Source organism: Anabas testudineus, chromosome 13, assembly GCF_900324465.2.
Source record: "Anabas testudineus chromosome 13, fAnaTes1.2, whole genome shotgun sequence".
NCBI classification, from domain to species: Eukaryota; Metazoa; Chordata; class Actinopteri; order Anabantiformes; family Anabantidae; genus Anabas; species Anabas testudineus.
In genome coordinates, this window is record NC_046622.1 from 25,806,119 (window position 1) to 25,826,391 (window position 20,273).

Here is a 20,273-nt window from a genome sequence, read left to right on the forward strand (position 1 = left end):
GAAGATAAATTGTATGACTCTGACTTTTCCTATAGCTCAACATGGAGTTTAAACGTAACATATTTAATGTCCGTTCACATACTGAACAAAGATGACAAGTGGTTTGAGAGAGGGGAGAGGCAAGCCTTGCATGTGCAAATCAACACCCCCTCACTCAACAGAGGTGGAGGACTTAGACACAACCTGTCTTCTATTTTTCATGCTGCCCTTTCATTTATCCCCAAAAAGATCAGGATCAAGAGGTCATCTGGACGACTGAGAATTTCCAGACATTTTAATTTATTTAACACATTTGACAACGGATTGCTTTGTACCCAGAGACTGAAATGTGACATGTAACTGATCTCTTACCTTTCATCTAGCAAGATATTACTTCATGATTTCTATTTCTGCGCATTACCCAGCATTTTTCCAGTTTGGATTTGTTTAATGTGTGTTTGTGCAGATCAGTGACCTGCAGGCTGATAATGAGGAGTCTCAGAGAAACATCCAGCAGTTAAAAAAAAAAACCCAGCGACTGACAGCTGAATTGCAAGACACCAAACTTCATGTAGAAGGCCTACAGAGTCGCAACCATGACCTGGAGAAGAAGCAGAGGAAGTCTGTATTCTCACACACACACACACACACACACACACACACACACACACACACACACACACACACCAAACACCACACACACATATATACAAATAGGCAATTTCACAAAGATGTATTTGATTTAGAGTTAGTCAAGTAGTGGTTAAGGTTAGGGTACATCTCCAGTAAAATTAATGTAAGTCAACGCAGTGTCCCAAATGTAATGAAAATCAATGAATGAAACAATGAAAACAAAGACGCAAATATAAGTTAGACTAGTAGCAAAGATGCTCTGTATTTTAAATTTATTAATTGTAATTAAAATATATCATATATAAGAACTTTTATTTTTTTTACTAACATGGCATTTTAGGTGCTTTATAAATGATTTACCTCTCAAATATCAATAGAGTTGGAATAGCAAGTGTGTAATGATATTCTTAGTCAGTGTGAGTGTGTGTGTTTGTGTATAGGTTTGACAGTGAGGTGAGCGCTGCCCAAGAAGAGGTGCAGAGAGAGAAAAGCCTAAGGGAGAAATTGGCCCGAGAGAAAGACATGCTGACCGGGGAAGTCTTCAGCCTTCAGCAGCAGATGGAGGTTTGTGTCTGTGTGCTCTAGTTTGTGATACCAAATTCTGCTGTTATCTGTGATAAGATCTGTGAATCTGTGTTGTTTGTTTACTTAAATACAGTACATATACCTGTGGTATGATAAACAACGATACAATATCATTATTAGGACAAATGGGCAATGTGATAAAGACATAGTAGACCAAACATAGTTCAGAGGTTTTAATACTGAAAAGAAATTGAGATAATTATACATAAAATGTGAAAAATTAAAATGTTCATGTCATAAATCCTGGCATGACAATGCACAAATACAAAATCAGACCATAGTACAGTCTTTGGGACCTACAGATGTGAAATATGATTTATTTTCCCTGACAAAACTGGTATTAGTTAGTTGAGAGGGGCTCATTTGGTTAATTTGATGTAAAGGCAGGGACTTGAGGCCAAACAAAGTATGATTAGCTTATAAATTATAAAGTATTATTAATCATAAGTAAGGCAACACCAAGTCACAAGAATCTGAGGTATTTTGATTTAATGGAAATGGGGTTTATTTGTTTCCAAACAAAAGTAATAGCTGCCCCAGTACTCATGACTAAACAAGATAATAATAAGTGCTCCCTCAGTTTTCAAAAATGTTTCAAACTCACTTACAATACCCACAGACTAGTGGTTTATTAATAAGGGTTTTTAATGGCTGATGCGATCTTTAAAAAACAGGGAGGCTGATTTATTTTTTATTTTTTTAGCTGTTTTCTTCCTCTTCTTGCACCAGCTAGATTAGTGATAAATATGCCCAACTTAAATGAGCATTTTAATGCATTGTGAAAATATTTAAATTATTTCACAATAAAAAAAATAAAAAAAAAGAGAACCTGCATTCCATACTGTCCATGAACACATCAATAGTGTTACTGCTGTGAGGAAGAGTTGTGCTGTGTGGTGTACTACTTCAGAGTATGGCAGGTGTGCTAATGAATAGTATAATATCAGATATGCGGGAGATTTTAGATGAAAAATGCGTGAAACTCACAGAAGTTTAGAGAGATGTGGGATATGATCTTTAAATTCTTTTATTGCATGTACAGTAGCAGAATGTAATAAAAAGTAATGAAGTACAGTCATAAACTAGTAAAGTCTCATCTCCCTCTCTTCTCCTGCCTGCTCAGTGTGGAGAAGCTGAGCTCCATCCTCAGTCACAGAGACACAGAGAGGAGACACAAACACTGTAACTGTATCTATACATGCACTAATCTCCTTCACCTTCTTTTCAAGTGCAAATAAAAGGCATCTAGGTGACTCATGTTGCACTAGTGCATCCAAATTACTTTGAACATTAAGACTTTAATAAAACTAAATGCACATATGAAATTCCCCCCAGTGAATGCTGATGATATGTCTGCAGACAATTTGCTTACACCAGCTAGTTAATAAAGGCACTGACTGATGCAGATTAATTAAAAATGCCAAAGATCAGCACAATCTGGCCAACCAATCAGTTGGTCAACCACTACCACAGTCATTGCAACAAATGTAAAAGGAAAAAAAAAAAAACTCTAGCCAACAGGAAATTCAAGAAGTTTCTCATTTATTCATTATTTGTGATTGTATGTATTCCATGAATATGGATGGATAATTGTGGAAATTCATTTTTGTGGGTGTATGTACATGCATGTATACAACTACCTGCTCACCTGAGTAAACTTCTGGTAAACGTCTCATCACACATACTTTAAATGTGTCAGTTCTTCTTCTGTGTTCACATTGTAACTCTGAAATAACTGTCCTGCAGGACAAGGACCTAGAGTTGTGTGCAGTCAACCTGAAGCTGGACCAGTTGGAGGTTGAACTGCAGGACCTCAACTCCCAGGAATCGAAGGATGAGACCTCATTGGCCAAGGTCTTTTTTTTTTTTACTGATCTCCTTTCATACAAGAGTACATGTGCACGACAAAGGAGACAGGGAAAGGAGTAAAGCTGAGTAGCTCCATGAAATGAGAGATCTTCGCACAGAGCACGTGTCACATTGTTTTTGGATCAATTTCACTTCAAGTTTATCTAACAACAACAGATTGTCCTGTGAGAGAGAGTTCTATGCAATGTCTTTCTCACTGTGCTGTCAGTCTGCTCTGACATGCATACAGGTCAGAAGAAAGTCTGGAAGCAGTGATTGAAACACCTGTCTCTACAATATAAAATATATTTATAATTAGAATTCTAGATGTTTAATACATAAATATCCAATATTGGATAATTTCATTTCCTAAATAAATGAATACTTGTAACTATTTTTGTAAAAGCTGGATTACATATTAGATTATATTTATGGAGTAATAGAGACTATTTAGGGCCCACATGGTAAGAATGTAACGCCCATGCTAAACCCTGTTAATTAAAAATCTGCAAATGCATTAACGTTATGGCTGATTGATATGTATATACTGTAATGTGCTATTTTTTATTATTCAGGTAAGAAAACAGCTTCGTGATATGGAGGCCAAGGTAAAGGACCAGGAGGAGGAGCTAGATGAGCAGGCCGGCACCATTCAGATGCTAGAACAGGTACAAAGCCCAGAACTCCCATTACACAAACATTTTCAACTCAATATCAAAGCAAAATTTTAATCGTCTTGGTCAAACATTTGTAGTCCACAAGCTACATTAGACAGTAATACAGTTTCATCATTCTGGTTCTGTATATCATCACAATGTAAAATTCAACAACCAAGATGTATTAAGTAAAGACTGTGCTACATAGATCCCCAATTTCAGATGTTCTAAAGGATTTTGTTGAACTACAGTGAGGGAAAAAATTATTTGAACCCCAGCTGATTTTGTAAGTTTGCCCACTAACAAAGAAATGATCAGTCTATAATTTCAATGGTAGGTTTATTTGAACAGTGAGAGACAACAATGACAAAAAAAATCCAGAAAAATGCGTTTCAAAAAGAGTTATAAATTTATTTACATTTCCATGAAGGAAATAAGTATTTGATCCCCTATCCATCAGCAAGATCTCTAGCTCCCAGGTGGATCTTATACAGGTAACGAGCTGACATTGGCAGCCCTCTCAGCTCGTTACCTGTATAAAAGAGACCTGTCCACAGAAGCAATCAATCAATCCAGATTCCAAACTCTTCACCATGGCCAAGACCAAAGAGCTTTCCAAGGATGTCAGGGACAAGATTGTGGACCTACACAAGGCTGGAATGGGCTACAAGACCATCGCCAAGCAGCTGGGTGAGAAGGTGACAACAGTTGGTGCAATTATTCGCAAATGGAAGAAACATAAATTAACTGCCAATCTCCCTCGGTCTGGAGCTCCATGCAAGATCTCACCTCGTGGAGTTTCAATGATAATGAGAACGGTGAGGAATCAGCCCAGAACTACTCGGGAGGAACTTGTCAATGATCTCAAAGCAGCTGGGACCATAGTCACCCAAAAAACAGTTGGTAACACACTACGCCGTGAAGGACTGAAATCCTGCTGTGCCCGCAAGGTCCCCCTGCTCAAGAAAGCCCATCTACAGGCCCGTTTGAAGTTTGCCACTGAACATCTGACTGATTCAGAGGAAGACTGGGTGAAAGTGTTGTGGTCAGATAAGACCAAAATCGAGCTCTTTGGCATCAACTCAACTCGCTGTGTTTGGAGGAGGAGGAAGGCTGCCTATGACTCCAAAAACACCATCCCCACTGTCAAATATGGAGGTGGAAACATTATGCTTTGGGGGTGTTTTTCTGCCAAGGGGACAGGACAATTGCACCGCATCAAAGGGAGGATGGATGGGGCCATGTACCGTCAAATGTTGGGTGAGAACCTCCTTCCCTCAGTCAGGGCATTGAAAATGGGTCGTGGTTGGGTATTCCAGCATGACAATGATCCAAAACACACGGCCAAGGCAACAAATCACTGGCTCAAGAAGAAGCATATTAAGGTCATGGAGTGGCCTAGTCAGTCTCCAGACCTTAATCCCATAGAAAATCTGTGGAGGGAGCTGAAGGTTCGAGTTGCCAAACATCAGCCACGAAACATTAATGACTTGGAGAGGATCTGCCAAGAGGAGTGGGCCAAAATCCCCCCTGAGATGTGTGCAAACCTTGTGGCCAACTACAAGAAACGGCTGACCTCTGTGATTGCCAACAAAGGTTTTGCCACCAAGTGCTAAAGCACGTTTTTCAAAGGGATCAAATACTTATTTCCTTCATGGAAATGCAAATTAATTTATAACTCTTTTTGAAACGCATTTTTCTGGATTTGTTTTGTCATTGTTGTCTCTCACCGTTCAAATAAACCTACCATTGAAATTATAGACTGATCATTTCTTTGTTAGTGGGCAAACTTACAAAATCAGCTGGGGTTCAAATAATTTTTTTCCCTCACTGTATCATTGAGCACTTTAATGTTTTTTTCCTTGGCTTACATAATTTGGTTGCCTTGTACCTTACTAGTAAGTTGCTTTGGATAAAAGGGTCTGCCAAATGACTAAATATAAGTTAAGTTAAGTTAAATAATAAGTTAAAATTGTTGATTTTAATAGCAGATACAAGGGGTCTTTCCTGGTGATGCTCTTTCTTCTTTGTTCTTGTTTTTTGGGCATTTTGCTTGCAGCAAGTTATATGCATGCTCAATTGGATTGAGCTCAGGTAACAAACAAAGCAGTGATCTAAGAGAGGTTTTCATGGAACTGTAGGGAACACGGATTGGTGATAATTCTCTGTGGGTTCATCCATTATAAGGGACATTTTTTTCTTAGCACATAGTCATTTGATTTATTATGACAAAAAGTGATTATTGATGCTATACCCAATATTTTACCATAGCAGAAAATCAAATTACATTATGAAAACAATGTTACAATGATAAGGGGTCTCTCAGTTTTCATCTTGTTTGCCTGTTTAGCCTACAAAAAGTGTTTTGGTTCATGCTTACCTTTCTTTTAACAAGCTTTAAGAACTCCTTGTACACGACCAGAAAGGTTGTGGCTTTTGCTAAAATGCTATAAAAACTCTCTCTTATCAGTTTAATCAAACCCTTATTTATCTGACAAATATTCACTGACTGGTCAGAATGCCCGTGCTGAACCCTGTTCACCACAACAGTAAGACCAATGGATATGTACAGGTAGAAAAAAAAACACTAGGATAATTAGGACATTTGTTTAGGTATGCTACTACCTGACAGGGTGACTATAATTTATCAATTGTCAAAACGCGCACCACAACATTATATGATACATGGTCAGTATTTATGGACAACAAACAGTTCCTATTACTCGCTTACAGTGCAAGCATTTTGCTGCTTGCTCTCTGCTTCGCTTACATTATTTTACTGATTTCCTTTTTTGTCTGAGTGACTTCTGGTTCCTTGAATAAGTAAATTGCAGTTAATTCAGACTTTAACTGTTATACTGGACTGCTGCCTACACAGCATGTAATCACCCATATGAGGATGGGTTCCCTGTTGAGTCTGGTTCCTCTCAAGGTTTCTTCCTGTTGCCTTCTCAGGGAGTTTTTCCTTGCCACTGTCGCCCTCGGCTTGCTCATCAGGGACAATCACATTATTATGACTCATACACATACACTGTTCATGTACTGTTCTTTGGTTGTGTAAAGCTGCTTTGTGACAATGTCAATTGTAAAAAGCGCTCTACAAATAAAATTGAATTGAATTGAATTGAATTCATGATACACAGTAAAGGCTACAACCTTTATTTTTCAGTTTTATCACCAATTACTGTAAATGTGGCCTACACTTAGCAGAAGTATTTTTTCCTGATCCAGTTTACTCGTCTGCAGTGACTGGGATTAGCTAAAGCTAGTTAGCAGCAAAATCTGTTTCTCTGCAGACAGCTTACAGCTTTTTGTTTGCAGATTGCAGTGGTGAATGTACAAGTGAATGCACTGTGAAGTGAATGGGCTGTGTAGGAATTATGACAAGCGACTTTACTCAAGGCAAAGGCAGGGTAAGTAGGTTTTGCCCAGGGACCCCTACTTTAGGTAGGCCACAGCTAGGATATGAACCCTTTTCTCCAGCATGGCAGCTATGTAATGTTTGCACAATAGTGTATGTGAAATGTGTATGTGAAATCCTGTTGATCAGGATTGTGAAATTATCCTGAGTGTTTATTATGAATGTTCTAGCTTTTGGTTTAATCCAGTAGCAGGCTGAGCTATTGTGTTGCATTACACATTTAAGAAAAAAACAAAGGTTCTCTGAACCTGACTCCCTTTAAGCCAAGAAAGTGTAATAATAATAATATAATAATAAATTTATTTATAGAGCACTTTTCTAAACATATGTTACAAAGCATATAATTTCTGTGTTTTTCTTTTAGGGCAAGCTGCGCCTGGAGATGGAGATGGAGCGTTTGCGTCAAACCCATTCCAAGGAGATAGAGAGCAAAGACGATGAGTTGGAAGAGATCCGGCAGTCCTGCAGCAAGAAGGTTCACTGCATTTGAGTTTCTTTTGGGTTTTTTTGTATTATTATAATTGTGATTTTTATGTTTACATAATGTGCAAACGTCACATTTCTTTGAAGACCATGAAATTCAGTGCTTTACTGATTGACAAGCTGATAAGACAGAACAAATGTGTTTAGATAAAACTGAACTGTTTAAAACAAATGTGACAAAAATACATTAAACACAATTAAAATGTAGAAAATAAGTAGTAGTGTCGCAGTAGCCATTGCACAGAGAAACATAAATACACAAGCAGATGATAATAGGGATAACGCAGGAAAAAACACATCTAAACACAGCTAATAAAACTAAATAGAAAACAAAGTTTCAAAGTTAAATCTACAGAACAACAACTATTAAGCATTCTGTGCAGTTGTATGTTGAGATGATTGTGCAACACTAAGGAATGCGGAAATGCATATAATACAATATAATAAATTAATGAATATGTCACAAGCTGGTTTGGCATATGGCTGTCTGAATACAGTCATTGTACAGGGTGATGGCTGTTGGCAGGAATGACTTCCTGTGCCTTTCCTTATCACAGCAGAGCTGGAGAAGTCACTGACTAAAGCTGTTTGACCAGCAGGCTGTGGAGAGGACATGTGCTGCTCTCCATGATGTTCAACATCATTTTCTGCATCCTCCTCTCAACAACCTGCTCCAAGGGCTTTAGGGAAGTCCTAAGCACAACCTTCCTAATTTGCCTAAAATTTAGGCAGTGGCACGAGACTAAATGACCAGGTTATGCCATCAATAGATTTTTTTCTTCTCTGATGGCATGAACATATTCCAAGACAGTGCCAGGAGATATCGGGCTCAAATTGTGAAAGAGTGATTAGGGTGCATGACACATGGATTGGCAACCACAAAGTCCAGACCAGTGGGATGTGCTGGAGAAGACTTTCTCTCTTTTCTCTTTCTCACTGCTACCGTCTCTAACCCATAGAGCAGAGCTGGTCTACCACTGTCTTGTACACCTTTCCTTTGAGTCTTGCCAACACTCTTCTGTCACACAACACTCCTGACACTTTCTTCCACCCACTCCAACGCCTGCACTCGCCTCTTCACCTCTTTTCCACACTCCCCATCACGCTGAACTGTTGACCCCAAGTACTTAAACTCTACATCTACAAAGACACAATGCAGCACAACGCAGAATCTCTCCTTCTCTTCTAACTCAGCCAACTTGTGGAGCATACCCACTGACTACATTCACCATCACCCCTTCGATTTCTAGCTTTAGGCTCATTACCATGTCTGAGACTCTTTTCACCTCTAGGACATTATTCACACACTCCCCCTTCAGGATCACTCCTACCCCGTTTCTCTTCCTATCCACACCATGGTAGAACAGTTTGTATCCTCCCTGTCATTGTGCCAACATTTAGAGTCCCTATTCTCAGATATATGCTCCTGCCTTTCCTATTCTCTCTATGTCCACAAACCCTTTTGCCTCCTCTCCTTCGACCAACAGTAGTTCAATTTCCACTGGCACCCTGTTGGTTGAAAACTAGTCCATGCATTTGTTACTTCCAGACTTGACAATTGTAATTCCTTATTAAGAGGATGCCCTAATAACTCATTAAAAAGCCTCCAGTTAATCCAAAATGCTGCAGCCAGAGTTGTGAATGGAATTAGCAAGAGAGATCATATTTCTCCTACGTTAGCTTCTCTCCATTGGCTCCCTGTAAAATCCAGAATTGAATTTAAAATTCTTCTCCTCACTCATAAATCCCTTAATAATCAGGCTCCATCTTATCTTAAAGACCTTATAGTTCCATATCTTCCAAGCAGAACTCTACGTTCTCAGGCTGCAGGTTTACCTGTGATTCCTAGAGTTTCCAAATGTAGAATGGGAGGCAGAGCCTTTAGCTACCAAGCCCCTCTCCTGTGGAACCAGCTCCCAGTTCAGGTTCGGGAGGCAGACACCCTCTCCACATTTAAGACTAGACTTAAAACTTTCCTTTTTTATAAAGCTTATAGTTAGAGATGGATCAGGTGACTCTGAACCATCTCTTAGTTATGCTGATATAGCTTAGTCTGCTGGGGGACCTCTACTGATAAACTGAGCTCCTCTCCTCTCTCCTTTTCTCCTATATCAATGTAAATGCCACCATTGCATGTCATTAACTTTGTGTCTTCTCTCTCCTGTAGTTGTGTTTCTGCCTCTCTGTCTCCCTCTCTTTTTACTTTTCTGTGCTTGTTGTTGTCTTATTGCCTGATGTTCTTTTCTCTCTTCTCTTTCCACTCACCCCAACTGGTTGAGGCAGAAGGCCGCCCACTATGAGCCTGGTTCTGCTGGAGGTTTCTTCCTCTAAAGGGAGTTTTTCCTCTCCATTGTTGCCTAAAGCTTGCTCAAATGGGATTGTTGGGTTTTCTCTATAATTTCTTGGATAAATGTTTTCTGTTAGGTCTTAAACCTTACACTGTAAAGTGCCTTGAGATAACTTCTGTGTGTGTGTGTTTGTAGCTGAAGCAAATGGAAGTTCAGCTTGAAGAACAGTATGATGAGAAACAGAAGGTGCTGAAGGAGAAGAGAGAGCTAGATTCAAAGCTCCTGTCAGCACAAGAAAGGGTAATTACACTGACATATTGTAATGGATCTCAGTCTTACTGGAACTGGAACAAAATCCATGCAAAATCACTGCATGTGTAAGTTCAGTCACCACACCTAAAGTGTACTTGTTTTTCAGGTGAGAGGCGGTGACATGGAAACTGAGAAGCGTTTAAGGAAAGACCTGAAGAGAACCAAAGCTCTGTTGGCTGATGCCCAGATCATGTTGGACCACATGAAGAATAATGCACCCAGCAAGAGGGAGATTGCCCAGCTCAAGAACCAGGTAAAGCTACAAAAACACAGTACAAAGAAAAAACTTTTGATTTGATCTCAGATTTGATTTAATCTTTCTTAGCAATTGATGACGACTCTCTCTCTCAAATCATGTGTCTATGCTGTAACACATTTTACCAAAAAATTTTATTCCTTTATCTGGTTGGTTTTTTTGAAAAGTTCCCAAAATCTGAGAACCATTGGTTGATTCCAACCCTTGGGCTGGAAACCTTTGGGTTACAAACCATTGTTCTGCAATCATATTTTTGCATTGCACTGCATTCAGCAACAGTGGTCAGAAGTAATAAAGTGAGTGGAGATCCATTTAAGGCTACTGAACTGATATTGAACTCACTTATTTCTGTGCCGGTTCCAGCTGGAGGAGTCTGAGTTTACCTGTGCAACTGCAGTTAAAGCTCGTAAAGCCATGGAGGTGGAGATTGAAGACCTACACATTCAAATGGAGGACATCGCCAAAACAAAACAGTCGGTGAGTAAATTGCCTGCTCAATCATGGGAAGCAGATTCGAGGCAGTGTCTTGTAGGGACAAAACCGCTGGTAGTCGAACGAACAAGTCTGTGTTCAGGTGTTAATGCTCAGTTTAGATTTTTGGTCAGATGATCTTATGTTTCATGGTAAAATGTGAACGTAGCCTAATTTTATTGCAAGCTGTTAACTAGAAGGAAAAATCTAAAGCTCACCTGCTCAGCTGAGATTACTTGGGTGGTAGCTGAGTTGTGTGGCCCTGGGGAGGGACTGAAGAGCAGTTAGTGAACTGTAGTGGGCTCTGTGGCTCAGCTTGGAATTGATAGAAAAAATTATTGGCATGTTGACATGGTCCACAGTTCCCACCATTGCCTGGCTGCTGGGTTTATAGCCAGTGATGGTCCTTATGCCCCTCCACTCTTCCCTGGTGTAGAAGGCTTTGTTCCAGTTTCCTCCTGTAAGCTTCCTTCCCCTCTCTGATCCTGATAGACAGCGGTCTCTGGACCCTCTTTGCTGCCTCCCTGTCTCCTGACCTGAATGCCTTCTTTTTGTCATTCAGAATGGCTTTGATGTCTTGAGTGATCCAGGGCTTGTTGTTTGGAAAGCAGCAAATGGTTTTTGTGTGTACGTAGGTATCCATACAGAAATTGATATAATCAGTGATGCAGTCTGTCAGTCCATCAATGTCATGAGGTTCACAGAGAGTCTTCCAATCTGTATCTTCAAAGCAACCCTTCAGGGCTGCTGTGTGCCCCTCTGTCCACCTCTTTACAATTTTAATGGTTGCAGGCTGCCTCTGAACTGAAGGTGTGTATTGTGGGAGGAGATGCACCAGGTTGTGATTTGACTTTCCCAGAGGGGCAGTGGAGCTGTAGGCATCTTTAACATTAGCATACAATGTCTATATTAACACTGGAGTCTGGAACATTGTCATGCAGCCATGTCTCTATAAAACACATCACTCTACTGCACTCTACAAATATTTTTTATATCTTCACCAGAGTTGTCAGTTCGTCCATCTTATTGTCCAGTGATACTCACATTGCCCATAATCAGAGAGGAGAGATGCGGCTAAAATCTTCTCACCTTCTCTCTGCACATCGCTCTTGTCCATTCTTTATTTCCTCCTTGCTGTTTTTTGCCTCCCATTCATCCCCTCGTTGTCCTCTTTCTGATCTCTTCGGGGATGTTTAAGGTCCCAGACAAAGTTACATCTTTTACTCCGGCCGTCCTCAGTAAGATCAGCTGATCCCGGGTGTAAACAAAGGAGCTGGCTCCATGGTGATGAAGCACCTGCTGTGCTCCAGTTTTTCGGATGAGTGAAAGTATAAATCCAAAGGTAAAAATGGAGATAAAAACTCTCTTGAACAGCATGATCTGAAAGGGTATAAGTTTATTTCAAAACTAGTTACTTATCTACACAAAAGTAATGAAAATAATAAGATCAAATACAGAAAAGACATCACAAGGAAGAGAACAACTCTATATCGGCTGCAGCACGACTTGCGCCTGTGCATAAACAATTTTACCAATACTTTACTAATATTCATCAGGTAGATGAAGCCAGTTCCAGAGATTTATTATATGTATGATGTAAAGAAGATATCCTGGTCAAAGATAGGTCAGAGATTTCTCACAGTATTACTTGAGACCATTGTTATGTCATGTAGGGTAAGAATATGATTAGACATCATGTCTCTGGGGTTTTTAGGACCAAACTAAATAACGTCTGTCTTATCTGAATTTAGGAGTGGAAAATTACCTCATCCAGGCCTTAATGTCTTTTAAGCATGCTTAAAGTTAGATAAATTGATTAGTTTTTACTGGGTATCATCTGCATAGCAATGGAAATTTATAGAATATTTCCTAATAATATTGCCTAACGGGGAAATAAAGGCAGTGAAAAGAATTGGCCTTAGCACAGAAGACATATACTATGTAACTAACTTGTGTGTGCATGGATGGCTCATCATTACCTTACACATACTGAAATCTATCTGATAAGATTTACAGTGGCAAGAAAAACTTTGTGAACCTTTTGGAATTTCATGGTTTTCTGCATTCATTTGTCATAAAATATGCTCCGATCTTCATCTAACTCACAACAATAGAAAAACACAGTCTGCTTAAAATTATAGTACACAAACATTATATGAACCATTGGACTTAATAACTGGTTGACCCTTCTTTGGCAGCAATAACCTCAACCAAACGTTTCCTGTATGATCTGGAGTAATTTTGGACCACTCCTCTTCACAAAACTGTGACCCCATAGAGACAGTGTAAATGGTAAATGGTCTGCACTTATATAGAGCTTTTCTACCTAGCAGGCACTCAAAGCGCTTTACACTGCATCTCATTCACCCATTCACACGCACAAGCACACACACATTCACACACCGATGGCAGAGCTGCTATGCAGCTGACCTGACTCACCGGGGGCAACTAGGGGTTCAGTATCTTGCCCAAGGACACTTTGGCATGTGACGTGGCAGCCGGGAATCGAACCACCAATCCTATGATTGGCAGTCAACTGCTCTACCTATTGAGCCACAGCCACCCCCTTTTTACTTAGGTAGTCGGGGAGCAGACACTGCTCCCCGACTACCTAAATTATTTATATCTAAAACTAACACAAGAGGAGTTATTCAGAAAAACCTAATAAAAATAAAGACGACTGCTCTCTCAGAACAAAATAACAAGACAACAATCAAATGTGGACTTTTAAATATCAGATCTCTCTCGTCTAAATCCCTGTTAGTGAATGATTTGATAATTGACCATCAAATAGACTTATTCTGTCTTACTGAAACCTGGCTGCAGCAGGATGAATATGTCTCTCTGAATGAGTCAACCCCCTCAAGTCATATTAATTATCATGTTCCTAGAAACACAGGTCAGGGTGGAGGAGTAGCAGCAGCCTTCCACTCAAGTTTGTTAATCAACCCCAGACCTAAACATAGTTTTAATTCATTTGAGAGCCTCACTCTTAGCCTCTCTGATCCTAACTGGAAAAATCAAAAACCAGTCCTGTTTGTTATTGTGTATAGTCCTCCTGTCCCTTACTCCCTTACGTTTTTAACTGAATTCTCAGAGTTTCTATCTAATTTAGTTCTTAGTGCAGATAAAGTCATTATAGTGTGTGACTTCAATATCCATGTAGATGTTTACGATAACTGCCTCAACACTCCATTTAATTCATTATTAGACTCCATTGGTTTTACCAAAAATGTAAATAAACCCACTCACTGTTTTCACCACACCCTGGATCTTATTCTGACATACGGTGTGGAAGTTGATCAGTTAATAGTTTTCCCCCAAAACCCTCTTTTATCTGACCATTTCTTAATTACATTTGAATTTACACTACCAAACTTTACTAAATCTACAGATAAGATTCACTACAGTAGATGTTTGTGAAAATGCTGTTGACAAATTTAAGGAACTGATTCCATCTTTTATTTCAGAGCCATGTACCAACACAGAGGAAGGCAGTTATTTCAACGTTACTCCAGCACAAGTGGACTATCTTGTTAATAGTCATGCTGCTTCTCTCAGAACAATACTTGATACTGTTGCTCCTCTGAAAAAGAAGCTAGTGAGTCAGAGGAAGTTAGCTCCATTGTACAAGTCACAAATTTGTAGCTTAAAGCAGAAATCACGTAAGCTGGAAAGGAGGGGCGTTCCACCAATTTAGATGAATCTTGCCTAGCCTGGAAAGAAAGTTTAATAATGTATAAAAAAGCTAGAACCTTATATTACTCCTCATTAATAGAGGCAAATAAGAACAACCCTAGGGTTATTTTCAGCACTGTGGCCAGGGTGACAAAGAGTCATAGCTCGGTTGAGCCTAGTATTCCGTCAAAACTCAGCAGCAATGATTTTATGAATTTCTTTACAAATAAAATCACAACTATTAGAGAAAAAATTGATCAGATCCTCCCTGCATACAGCATGGACTGTACAACAACTTTAGATTCATCTGCAAGACCACACTCGTACTTAGACTGCTTCCTCCCCGTAGATCATTCTGAATTAATTTCAGTAATCAATTCCTCTAAACCATCAACATGTCTCTCAGATCTCATCCCGACTAGACTCCTCAAAGATGTCTTACCTTTGATCAGCACGTCCATACTAGATCAGATCAATCTATCTTTACAAATAGGCTACGTACCACAGGCTTTTAAGGTTGCTGTAGTCAAGCCCTTGCTCAAAAAACCTACTCTGGACTCAGCTAATTATAGACCAATATCCAATCAGCCCTTTATCTCTAACATCCTTGAAAAGATAGTTTCTAAGCAATTATATGACCACCTGCGCAGTAATAACTTGTATGAAGATTTTCAGTCAGGAGTACATAGTACAGAAACAGCACTGGTAAAGGTTACTAATGATCTTCTATTAGCATCAGACAATGGTTTTCTCTCTATACTCGTCTTGTTAAATCTTAGTGCTGTATTCGACACTATAGATCACAACATTTTATTACACAGACTGTCATTGGGATCAAAGTCACTAGAGTGGTTTAAATCGTATCTATCAGATAGATTTCAGTTTGTACATGTTAATGATGAATCTTCCATTAGATATGGAGTGCCACAGGGATCTGTGCTTGGATCGATTCTTTTCACTTTATATATGTCCCCCTTAGGCAGTATTATTAGGAAACACTTCATTGTTATGCAGATGATACCCAGCTATACTTATCTATGAAACCAGGAGAAACTCAATTAGTCAAACTTCAAGCATGCTTAAAAGACATAAAGGCCTGGATGTCCTCCAATTTCCTTCTTCTAAATCCAGACAAGGCGGAGGTTATTTTGTTTGGGCCTAAAAATCTCAGAGACACTATGTCTAATCACGTTCTCACCCTTAATGACTTAGTATTGGCTTCAAGTAATACTGTAAGAAATCTCGGAGTTATCTTTGATCAGGATATCTCCTTCACTTCATACATCAAAGATATCTCTAGAACGGCCTTTTTTCACTTTTGAAATATTATTAAAATTAGGAGCATCCTGTCCCAAAGTGATCCTGAAAAACTAGTCCATGCATTTGTTACTTCCAGACTGGACTATTGTAATTCCTTATTAATAGGATGTCCCAATAACTCATTAGAAAGCCTCCAGTTAATCCAAAATGCTACAGCCAGAGTTGTGAATGGAATTAGCAAGAGAGATCATATTTCTCCTATGTTAGCTTCTCTCCATTGGTTCCCTGTAAAATCCAGAATTGAATTTGAAATTCTTCTCCTCACTCATAAATCTCTTAATAATCAGGCTCGATCTTATCTTAAAGACCTTATAGTTCCATATCTTCCAAGCAGAACTCTATGTTCTCAGGCTGCAGGTTTACTTGTGGTTCCTAGAGTTTCCAAATGTAGAATGGGAAGCAGAGCCTGTAGCTACCAAGCCCCTCTCCTGTGGAACCAGCTCCCAGTTCAGGTTGGAAGGCAGACACCCTCTCCACAAGACTAGACTTAAAACTTTCCTTTTTTATAAAGCTTATAGTTAGAGATGGATCAGGTGACTCTGAACCATCTCTTAGTTATGCTGATATAGCTTAGTCTGCTGGGGGACCTCTACTGATAAACTGAGCTCCTCTCCTCTTTCCTTCCTCCTGTATCAATGCAAATGCCACCATTGCATGTCATTAACTTTGTGTCTTCTCTCCTGTAGTTGCGTTTCCTCCTCTCTGTCTCCCTTTCTCTGTAATTTTCTGCAGGTATCCTCGGCCTGGAGCTGTACATCTCCAGAATCCAGTTCACCTGCCCAATGTTCTTGCTGTTTGTTGTTGTCTTATTGCCTGATGTTCTTTTCTTTCTTCTTTTTCCACTCACCCCAACCGGTCGAGGCAGATGGCCGCCCACTATGAGCCTGGTTCTGCTGGAGGTTTCTTCCTCTAAAGGGAGTTTTTCATCTCCACTGTTGCCTAAAGCTTGCTCAAATGGGATTGTTGGGTTTTCTCCATAATTTTTTGTATAAATATTTTCTGTTAGGTCTTAAACCTTACACTGTAAAGTGCCTTGAGATAACCTCTGTTGTAAATTGGTGCTATACAAATAAAACTGAATTGAATTGAGTTGAATTAACAACATTGAACATCACATCTTCAATTTTAACCTTCAAGCTTCTGATACTCTTTTCACCTCCAGGACATTCCTGACAAACTCCTCTTTCAGATTAAATCCTACTCCATTTCTCTTCCCATCCACACTATGGTAAAACAACTTGAACCCTGATCCTAAGCTTATAGCCTTGCTACATTTCTACCTGGTCTCCTGGACAGATAGTATGTCCACCTTCCCTTTCTGCATTATGTCAACCAACTCTCTATCCTTCATTCAAAGTCCCTACTGCCAGTCCTATGCTTTTGCCTTACCTCTTCTCTCTTTGCGTACAAACACACCTTCCTCCTCTCCTTTTTTTTCCACAAGCACCCTGTAGGTCAGCAGCACAGAATGTGGTTGTTGTTAACCCGGGGTGTGACCAATCCAGTATTGAAGATGTTGCATGTTTGATATGGCAAATGTTTTAGGTTTGATGCCCTTCCTGACACAACCCTCTTCATTTATTCAGACTTGGGACTGGCACAAGATGATGCTAAATTGTGTCCCCTTGTGGTTGCATTCTATGTGCTGCCATCCTGCAGATTGTATTTTATTCTCAAAATACCTTACAGTACAAATACTGCTGTGTCAAATTTTACAATGTGTTGTTATAATTTGAGAGATTAGGATTACAAAACAGACTATATTATCACCAGAACATTCGACTCTCTCTTCTTTCTGTCACTCTCTGTCCGGTGAGTCTTTTTGTGCCACTTCTATCTATGTTTAGTAACTAAATCAATCTGTCTCAGCTGTCTCATGAGAAAAATAAATAAGGAATAAATACATCTAACCATCATAATCAAAATGCATGTTTCAGGTAAAAGATGTGGATGCACTAAATTAGAATTTGGTTCATTCTACATCCTGTTTGGTCTGTTCCTTCAGATGGATATTCCTGACTCATTTAATCTACTTGCTACATTTAAATAGATTCATTATCCTTTCACACAGTGATATTAATCATTATTTATTCTCTCTTTTGTAAATTATTATTGTAGTCTTTACAGAACTGTGATTACTTTTGCACTGTCGCTCCTGTTAGTGGAAAGGTGCAAGGCATCTGGTGACTGTTAGGCCCTTTGATCAAAGGGGGTCTCTGCTATGTATACACTGGCAAACCTGCAAAATCAAAGCCTAGCTCTAGATGTTGTCTTTTTAGTTGCACTTTACTTATGGAGATCTTGCAAGGAAAACATACACAGCATGACCGGTGAACTAGAAAATATACCTACATGTTTATCGTACATGACCAGTGTTTTGCCCAGTGTTAGCTTGGCTTGAGCACCCCTGTGACTGCTAAATGATAAGCAGTTTTTATGAAAGATCTAGAATAGTAAATATCAGTCAATGATTACCTGAAGTCTGGAGTTTCCTCCCTGGACATTATGCCGGGCCTTCACTGCAGCCACCTTGAGTTGCTGCTGGTTTATGGGTCTTTCTGCCTTTAGTCTTGTCTTCAGCTGTCTTCAGCTGCAGCTGTCAGTCAGCTTTTCACTTCAATAAGTGAAAAGGTGCTCTATGGAGTTGGGATCAAGTGACTTAGCCATTGAAGAATATTAGATTTCTTTGTCTTCAAAGTCATGAGTTGGTTTTGCAGTATATTCAGGGTGATTGTCCATCTGCACTGAGAAGCGCTGCTGCCTTACATGTTTTTTAGAATTTGGCTAAATGTAAACAGAGAGTATAACTATATACGCCTCAGAAATCATCTTGCTACTTCTGTCAGCAGTTGCATCCTCAATAAAAACTAGTGAGCCCATTCCATTGGAATGAGGGGGCTTATTTTGACTCAAAATTAGCCCCCTCATCATGTTTGACACATGATTAGGCATGCTTTGAATTATTATTCTTATCATTCTGGGTCAAGTTAATCTTGGTATTTGCTAATTCATATGTTTTTCCTTTCCCAGAGTATTCTTGACCTCTGTTGATGTTGTAAAGGGGTGTTTATTCACCAAGGAAAGAATTCTGTGATTATCTACTTTAGTTGTCTTCTGCGGTCTTACTGGCCTTGTTCCAGTTCTTTCTTTTTTTTTTCAGAATGTACCCAACTGTTCATTTGGCCTAGTCTAAGGTTTTTGTAATCTCTCTTATAGTTATATGTTGTCTTTTCAGCCTTCTTCACTTACATTGAAATCTCCCTGGACTTTATATTGGTAGCTCTGGTCAAACAGCTGCCAAATGCTACTCAGTACCTATCAAATCCAGTCCTTTTATCTGCTTTATTTGTCTTAAAATAACACGGGTATTGTCTGCACATGGTTAATTGTCTAAATACTATTGAGCCCCTGTATTTCCACCAAAGTAAATGCTCTATTTTTGTGAGACCTGTTTAAAAATCTGGAAGTCTACACTTCAGTCACTTCCTGATTGTTTTATTTTAAATTCATTATTGTGGTGTATAAAGGCAAAATCGTAAAAAACTCCAAATACCCCTACCAACTGTAGATAATGAATGGATTACTATTGTTATTATCATTAATGATGATTATAATAGCCCAAAAGTTGTATGATATACAAAGGGCTACAAAGGAAAACCAAACCTGAGCCATCTCTAAGTGTAAGCCTTTTAAAAAAGAAAGTTTTAAGTCTAGTCTTAAATGTAGAGAGGGTGTCCACCTCCCGAACCTGAATTGGGAGTACGACAGGAGAGGAGCTTGAGCTAAAGGCTCTGCCTCCCATTCTACATTTGGAAACTCTAGGAACCACAAGTAAACTTGTAAACAGTCTGAGAGTGTAGAGTTCTGCTTGGAAAATATGGTACTTTGAGGTTTTTAAGATAAGGTGGAGCTTGATTATTAAGTGATTTATATATGAGCAGAAGAATTTTAATTCAATTCTGGATTTTACAGGGAGCCAATGAAGAGAAGCTAACGTAGGAGAAATATGATCTCCCTTGCTAATTCCAGTCAGAACTCTGGCTTCAGATTTTTGGATTAACTTGGGGCTTTTTAAGGAGTTTTTGGGACATCCTATCAGTAGTGAATTACAATAGTCCAGTCTGGAAGTAACAAATGCATGGACTAGTTTTTCAGCATCATTTAGGGAGAGGATGCTCCTAAATTTAGCAATATTTCTCAGGTGAAAAAAGGCAGTTCTAGAGATTTCTTTTATGTATGAGGTAAAGGAGATATCCCGGTCAAAGATAATTCTGAGATTTCTCACAGTGTTACTTGAGGCCAATACTAAGTCATCTAGGGTGAAAATGTGATTAGACATACTG

General features: G+C 39.2%; 1 protein-coding gene across 5 annotated transcripts in view; it reads left to right on the forward strand.

The window, feature by feature from the left end:
* myo18ab (myosin XVIIIAb) overlaps positions 1-20,273 on the forward strand; it is a 145,847-nt gene that overhangs the window by 92,208 nt on the left and 33,366 nt on the right. For all 5 annotated transcript variants that reach the window (XR_003299023.1, XM_026364021.1, XM_026364045.1 and 2 more), the window contains 8 exons: positions 446-600; positions 1,053-1,176; positions 2,944-3,051; positions 3,621-3,713; positions 7,487-7,597; positions 10,089-10,193; positions 10,312-10,458; positions 10,825-10,938. Coding sequence is in view for 4 of the 5 variants with exons in the window: in XM_026364021.1 (XP_026219806.1) it covers positions 446-600; positions 1,053-1,176; positions 2,944-3,051; positions 3,621-3,713; positions 7,487-7,597; positions 10,089-10,193; positions 10,312-10,458; positions 10,825-10,938 (957 nt within the window). In the remaining variant the exon portion in view is untranslated. The remainder of the gene's footprint in view (positions 1-445; positions 601-1,052; positions 1,177-2,943; positions 3,052-3,620; positions 3,714-7,486; positions 7,598-10,088; positions 10,194-10,311; positions 10,459-10,824; positions 10,939-20,273) is intronic.